This window comes from Amaranthus tricolor, chromosome 2 (genome assembly GCF_026212465.1).
Source record: "Amaranthus tricolor cultivar Red isolate AtriRed21 chromosome 2, ASM2621246v1, whole genome shotgun sequence".
Taxonomy (NCBI): domain Eukaryota; kingdom Viridiplantae; phylum Streptophyta; class Magnoliopsida; order Caryophyllales; family Amaranthaceae; genus Amaranthus; species Amaranthus tricolor.
The window spans coordinates 31,059,257-31,067,233 of NC_080048.1; the positions used below are offsets into that span (position 1 = coordinate 31,059,257).

Here is a 7,977-nt window from a genome sequence, read left to right on the forward strand (position 1 = left end):
TAATTAAATGATTAGTTATAACTTATAAAAGATATTAATTTGATCTTAAAAATATCAATTATAAACTCAAATGGATTAATTACTGATTGTATATTGAAAAAAACTTTAGTTAAGCTGATTGATCTATTAGTCTCATATTAAAAGGATGACTCGCAACATTAGCCGTTATCTATGCTTATGAAACCGTAAAATTAGACCATGTAGGTAAAGATACTTATTCATTTTCTTTTTGGAAAGAACAAAAGCAAAGCTTTTTATCTTTCCTTCATTTCATGATAAAAAAATTCAACTTCAAAATTTAAAATTCAAAAATAAGGTTGTTCAATTGAGCTATAGAAGTGTAACTGGAGTGGGTGGCTTAAAGGTTAGGGAAAATTGGAAATAACTATAACTAAGCTTATTTTATAAAAACATTTTAAATTAAATTTTGAAAAAAAGTATTTTTCTAACTAATGGAAGTATTTTTATAATAACTATAGAAGTGTATCGGAAAGTTGCTATTAAAGACAACGATTTTAGGTCATATTGGGTTGCTACCTGGATTTTATGGACAGTTAGAAATTGCTGTCAAGGACAACGATTTCACTTAAATGGAAAACCTTGTTATTGACAGCGATTTTAAAATTATAGCTTTAAATGCAAGGCCGACCCTGGGCAAGGGCAAGTTGGAACTATGCCTTGGACCCACTCACAAAAATTATAATATACATATTGTAAATGCTAGGACTTGAACTTGAGACATGTAAGCAAATTGATGTATGCACTAACCACTAGGCTAAACTCAATGTTTTTGATTCTTAATTAAAGTGTATTTATTAATACTATACCTACTTTCACTATTGCATTTTATTAAGAAGCAAAGAACGCATTTGTTATGTTTCATTCGTTTTTAAATTTTATTTTATTTTTATCTATTTTGTCTATTAAATTTTGTTTTATGTTTTCAAACTCTTTATTATTTTTAAGAGTTTAGAATTTATGGTAAATTTTTGTGATTTTTTAAGATTGAATTTTGTTGAGGGCTAAACTTAAATTAATATAATATTATTTTGTAATAAAGGCTACTAATGAAAGATTTGGACAGCTTTATTTTCCAATATGATTCCTATATTATTTCGAAACTGAAATGTGACTAAAATGTTAATCAGTATCATTTTTCAATATGATTTCTAATATTATTTCCAAAATAAAAGAAAATAATATTTTAATATAGCAAAATTATTTTCCAAATTTGTTTACTAGTTGTAGAATAATATTGTTCCTAAATTTATAGAATTGTGTAAATTTTTGAATAATATTGTGAAATCTGTAGAATAATGTGACTAAAATGTTAATCAATATCATTAATTTGGTAAGTATGTTAAAAATGATACAATATACTAATAAAGAGACGATTAGGACACATGTCTACTTTATAATAAAAAATTTCTTGCTCTTTTCATTTTCTTATTAGGAAAATATTTTTTAACATATCATGTAATATCTTTCTGATTAGATTTGTTTAATTGATTAATTACAAAAGATTTTACAACTTTACCTTATTTACTACTAATTTTTTGGCATAAACAATCATCGAAAATATGTAATATCTTTTAATTACAATGGATAATTATCGAATAACATATTAATTATTTATGTAAATTATTAATTTTCTTTAAAATAAATTTGTAATAAATTAAGAAAAGAAAATAATTTTTAAATTTTTTCATAGATAATCCTATATACTACTTACATGACTATATTAAAAAATTACACAAATTAAATAGATTACACATTAGTTATTTAAGTAAATACTAATTAATAATTAGGATAAGATATCGGTGAAATAAATTTCAAGTGATAATTTTATTATCTATGTTTGACAACTTTATAATACATAAATACTTAAATTAAGTTATATGTGAATTATTATAGTATAAAACATGTTCTTTACGCTTAAAATATATTTTAAGGTTTTACAAAGACATTGAACATTTAAATTATTTTTATATTATTTTTTATGTGTAGAAATTTTCTATTATTTTATGTAGTTACTTATAAACTATATATTATTTAGTGCATAATTTTATGATTATGTTTTATATAGTAATATATTAATAATATGAGTCTCAATTTAAATAGTAATACTTTTACAGTTTTTAAAACAAATCAATTTATAGTTTCAATATACTTAAGAAGTTAAGAGTCATATAATAACTTAATTACACATATAAGATTAATAATTTTATATTCAAATTATTCATAAACTGTGCTTGGCACGTGAATCCATAATAAGGGGCTCAAAATTTATCTCTCGTTTAGGGCCTTCAAAATCTCAAAATCGACCCTATTTAAATGTCAATATAATGTTAGAAAGCAAAGTTGAATATTTTAGTGCTGAAAATTATTTTGACAATGATTTTAACTTGAAAAATATTTTTTCCCTCAACTTTGTGAATTATTTTACAAAAATAAGCATATTTTTTTTCAAAATTTCAAGGTAAGGTGAGTTGGGGTTCAATCCAAAATTTAAAGACCTCACACTCACAAGTCACAAATGACTCACAATTCACAAAGATAGACCAAATCAAAAAAATTCTAATTTTTCTCTTTTCAAACTTTTTTTTGTATCCTTCAAATTCAATACATCTCTCTTTCAAATTCCAATCCCAACCCTCCAAATGCTTCAGCTTTCACATAATCACATTCCCAACTTCAAAGGTAAGTACTTTCTCTCTCTTAATATGCAACTACTATTTCTACTACTTCATTTACACTTTTTCCTTTTCATTTTTAACCGATTTTCTATCTTCTTTGAAATGGCTCTAGATATGAACATAAACTAAAGCAAAGAACCCAACTTTCATAAGCATTTGTAAGAGGAAGCTTTTTACTCAACAAGAAACAAAAATGAGTGCTTCTAGGTTTATAAAGTGTGTTACCGTTGGTGATGGAGCCGTTGGAAAAACTTGTATGCTCATCTCTTACACCAGTAACACTTTTCCTACTGTAAGTAATTTTCTCATTTTTTTTTTTTTTGAAAATTGCAATTTTGAGCTTTTGGGTTTTATGATTTTTATTTTTCATAAATGGTTTTTTTTTTTTTTTTTTTTTTTTTTTTTTTTTTTTTTTGTTTCATTTATCTATCTTTAATGACCTTTTTTCTTTATCGAAATTGAAATTTTGCTTTGATATTGGTGTTTATGTAACAAATTTAGCTCCTTTTTGTGATTTTAATTTAGACTAGGATGATTTGTTTTATTACGTTGTTAATCTAGTTTATAAATTACCCTCTTGTTAGTTGATGTTGATGGGTTTCTTTGTTTTGTGAATAGTGCTTTGATCTACTTGCGTATTAGGTTTTAGGTTTGGAGTGGTTTGAGGGTGGGTGAGCTTTTTATATGAAGAACAATGTAGTGTGCGGTTGAGATTGAAAATACTTGGCTGAAACCCTAAGATACTTTCTTTCCAATCCTCATCATCCAAACTTACTATGGAAATGGGTCTAAAAGTTGGATATTATACATTTTGTTGATGCTAGGAAAAATGCTAGAAGGTATTTAATTTTTTTCATGAATCCCATGTAGTTGATGACTTCATGGGCTAATATAATGATCTTTGGTTCTTTAGGCATGATGTCGAGGTGATGGTTAGAGTTAGGATCCTCTCCATTACTTAAAATGAAATGGAGGGTCTGTTACTCAATCTAATAGCTATTATTGCTTAATAGAGTTTTAATAGGGGGAATTTGACATTTTATTTTTTACTCTAAAATAGGCGTTAAAATCCTAGAATGGGTAATAGAGAAAAGTAATGGAGAGGATCCTAATACGATTATTAGTTCCTCATATCACATGTTGAATTTAGTCAAGTATAGTCAACATCTGATCCACCCTGTTAGGCCATGGTATAGTGTAGTGTATGTTTCTTAAACCTGCTTGATAAAAGCACCTGCATTGTGGAATTGCAGTTAAATTTTCCGTTTTTATGCTACCAATTTGAACTAGAAATTTCTGAAAAGAATTAGATGAGTTGTGTAATTACTTTAAAATTATGTTTTTGCTGGATGGTGGGGTGGCGTAAGGTAGGGTGGGGTGGGGTTAGATTGGGGTGGAATGGTCTGGGAAGCACACTCACAATGATACTGATGATGAGTGTAAATCAAGTAATGAATAGACGTGGTTTCTTTTCCATAGGGGTTTGGTTTGTTTTCGTGTTCTTGATAATATACTACCTCCTATTTAATTATTAGTTCCATTTAGTTTTTCACACTTGTCGAGCCAACATTTTAACCCTTAATATCTCTAATTTGTAGACTTTATCATCATCCAGTGAAAGATAAGGTTCTTAAAACCTTACCCTCATTCCCCACAAACTGCTGTGTTTGTATTGTTTGTTCTGCTTATGAATTTGTGCGTGAAATGAAAGTTGTATATTCTAGAGATGCAATACTATTCTGGAAAAATGTAATGCTAATTGTCTCCTGTTTTTGAACAGGATTATGTACCAACAGTGTTTGACAATTTCAGTGCTAATGTAGTAGTGGATGGGAGCACGGTTAATCTAGGGTTGTGGGATACTGCTGGTATGTTTAGTTTTCTTTCTCTCCTTTGACAAGATGCTTGTTGAATTTGTTTTTATCTTTGATCTGCTATGCAATAGGTCAGGAAGATTACAACAGACTGAGGCCGTTGAGTTATCGAGGGGCTGATGTATTTCTTCTTGCTTTTTCTCTTATCAGCAAAGCCAGCTATGAAAATGTTTCGAAGAAGGTAAGAATCAGATGAACAATATTTGTACAAATAATGCTTGAGAGTTCTGCATGCTAAGGTGCATCCTGATGTATGTTTTCTCATGTCTATTAATGTTTCAGTGGATTCCCGAATTGAGGCATTATGCTCCTGGTGTGCCAATCATTCTTGTCGGAACAAAACTAGGTATGGTGTAGTACTAGTATCTTGAACCCTACTGATCACAATTTGGCATTGGTGCATTGCATTAAAATAATGGTGCATATTTGTGATCATATAGCTTAATCGGTAGCATTGAAAATTTTGGGAAATGGTTTAGAATCTATTTGTGATCAAGAATAGATGGAATTTTATTATACATTATATTTGATAAGTTTTGAGGTTTTATGTTGGTCATTTGAAGCTTGGGATCAAGAATTGTTATTGATGGTTAAGATAGTCCATCCTTCTTATCCTCATTTGTTGTGTGAACAATGTAACATAATTCGCCTTTTGAATTCACTATTTATGCAAAAAGACTCGCAAGTAGCCCAAAATTAACGATGATTTGCCATTTTTCGATTCACAATGCATGAGGAGATTAACAATCATGTGACACATTGATACATCTGGAATGATGTGGAAATAAGGTAATTGTACTCACAAGAGGGAAGCAAAACAAGCATAGAAGATTTGTTAGGAAGGACCCCTTGTCTATTCACGTCAGTTTGAGTAAAGTTGAATCATATGGGGGTTGTATAGCTAGGTAGAATAAAGTCATTATGCACTACTTGGATTAGACATTGGGAGTGTTTAATATTTGGCTTTTAGCTTAACTTTTTTGTTGGCTTTTGACTTTTGGCTTGTAGGTTGGTTAAACAGCCAAAAAAAGTGTTTGGTGAACGGCTTTTAAAGCAGCTGAAAAGCTGGCTTTTAAGCCAAAATGAAAAAGCTGCTCCAGTTAGCTTTTTTGGTTGGCTTTTGGCTTGTTAGCCTACTTTTTCTCTAATAAACAGCCAACAACCAATATTAAAATTTACCAAACATCTCCACAAATAGCTGACTTTTTCAGTTAGCTTAAAAGCCAACAAAAACAACTAACATTTCCAGCTGGTCAAATAAGCCAATTAAAAAAGCCGACCGCTAACAGCCAATAGTCAATTGCCAAACACCCTCATTGTTGAAGCACAAGGACAAATGCATATGCACTTGTTCTAATGAGCTTCCTCACATGGGTAACCAAGGAACTCTCAGAGTTGTGAGCCATCATTCTTCCTTTGAATATTACCTCATTGATAGTAAACTATGATGAAGCAAGCCCTTGAGGAATCATTTGATACATCTTCATATGTGACACTTGAATGAAGTTTATCTTTGTTGCTTGAAAGCCAATATCATGTGCATGATATCCATAAATATCCATTTTTGTTTAAGATTTTGCTCGACCTAAAGGATGGCTTGGTAGAACTTTAGTATGTCATACTTAGTTTGTTCTACATCTATATAGGTTGTGACATCATGCCCGAAATGGCTTGCACTAGTAGAGCATTATCTAAATACACTAAGTGGCTCCCCCTAAGCAAGGTTTGGAGTTTAAAGTCTATAAATCCTACATCTTGAGCTTATTTGAGGCTCATTGGCATATAGGATACTTCAAGGTCCACATGTTCTGATAACAAAATGATGCCCAAGCCAAAAGTTGCCTTAGCGCTTGCACTTCCCTCTTTCTAAATATTAAAGTGAGAATATAAGATAGGGACACCAGGCTTGTGCACTCCTTATACTTCGTTTGGATGAGTGTAAATAGCCAAAGTACCAATAAGAATTTAAGCGATAATAAGTGACACCAGGCTTGTGTGCTCCTTATACTTTGTTTGAATGAGTGTAAATGGAGAAAAAGTCAAGGCAGAGAGAAAGCGAAGGGGACAGGTTCCCTCATTTTTTTGATTCTAGGGCTAGATAAATCCCATAAAGGCAAAGGTAGGGAGAATTAACTTTCATGTAAATGGTGTGAATCGAACCCCTATTACAACGGTGGAAGGGAAAATTGGAAATGCTTTCAACCACTTGGCTAACCTATGATTCTCAACAAGTCTCCTCCTTTGGATATTGGATAGGATCTATGTTACTCGAACTCTTCATTTTGGTCACGTACCTGTGTCTGATCCTTGATGCTCAGACATTGGTATGATACTTAGATACTTCATTTTAAGCGTAAAATTGAATATTTAGATATATCTAACACTTGGACACGTACCAGTATCCGACATCAGTACCTGAGTCCAAGTAACATAGGTCATGATAGGGAAAGGGAGGAGTGAGGTATCTATTTTCTCCTTTTATGAACACTATCAAGATGTGTAGGGGTAAAGGAGCTCCATCATCTCTCATGAAGTTCCATCTTCCCCCTTCTCGTCCCTAATATTTCTCTCCCTCTTATATAGTCCATCCGAACGCAGTACAAAGTCTCGAAAGGAACTTCAGTTCAAATTTACTAACTTGACTATCTGTTATTAAAGTACATATACATGGCTTTTTAAAATTTTAGTTTGGTGCTAAGAATTCATCCTAACTTTGCTGAGGTTTTCTAGATCTGCGAGATGACAAGCAATTTTTCCTAGACCATCCTGGTGCAGTGCCTATCACGACAACCCAGGTAAATAAATAATCTAAAGATAATTTCCCGTCTTTAGCTGCTAATTTTTCCGATCATTAACCAGGAAATGCTCGGTTTTTTTGTTATTGAAGGGTGAGGAGCTAAAAAAGCAGATTGGAGCAGCTGCGTATATTGAGTGTAGTGCAAAAACACAGCAGGTAATTCAATTCACCCCAGTAAACTTATTATCCAAGCTTTTTTCGGACATTTTAGTCACATTGTATCGGTACCTTTTGTGCTGAAGAACATCAAGTCTGTATTTGATGCGGCAATTAAAGTAGTCCTTCAACCGCCTAAGCAGAAGAGAAGAAAGAGGAGGAAGTCACAGAAAGGTTGTTCAATATTGTAACACGCTAATGTTGGCTAAAGAGGTCAACTTTACCGGTTTCTGCTACGTTTATCTCGGAACTACACTCATCTATCGTAAGGAAGTAGCGAGGTTTTCTTTAGACCATTATTAGTTTGTAACCAACAAAAACCGAGGGGTTCGTAAGTAGCAATATTAGTTGGTTGTGTGATTTGTTGATTTAATCAACATTGTTGTTATAATTGTATGTCATCATTTGTAGTTTGCACCATGTTTCTAATCAATGGAGAAAGTTCTATGTTAAA

The 7,977-nt window shown here is 31.4% G+C and overlaps 1 protein-coding gene across 1 annotated transcript; it reads left to right on the plus strand.

Annotated features, from left to right (window-relative positions):
- Window positions 1–2,507: 2,507 nt before the first annotated feature.
- Window positions 2,508–7,977, plus strand: LOC130805240 (rac-like GTP-binding protein 5). The gene is made up of 8 exons (XM_057669921.1): window positions 2,508–2,700; window positions 2,809–2,988; window positions 4,477–4,564; window positions 4,642–4,751; window positions 4,853–4,916; window positions 7,301–7,365; window positions 7,458–7,523; window positions 7,610–7,977. The coding sequence occupies exons 2-8, from the start codon at window positions 2,890–2,892 to the stop codon at window positions 7,712–7,714; spliced, it is 597 nt and encodes a 198-aa protein (XP_057525904.1). The 5' UTR covers window positions 2,508–2,700; window positions 2,809–2,889; the 3' UTR covers window positions 7,715–7,977.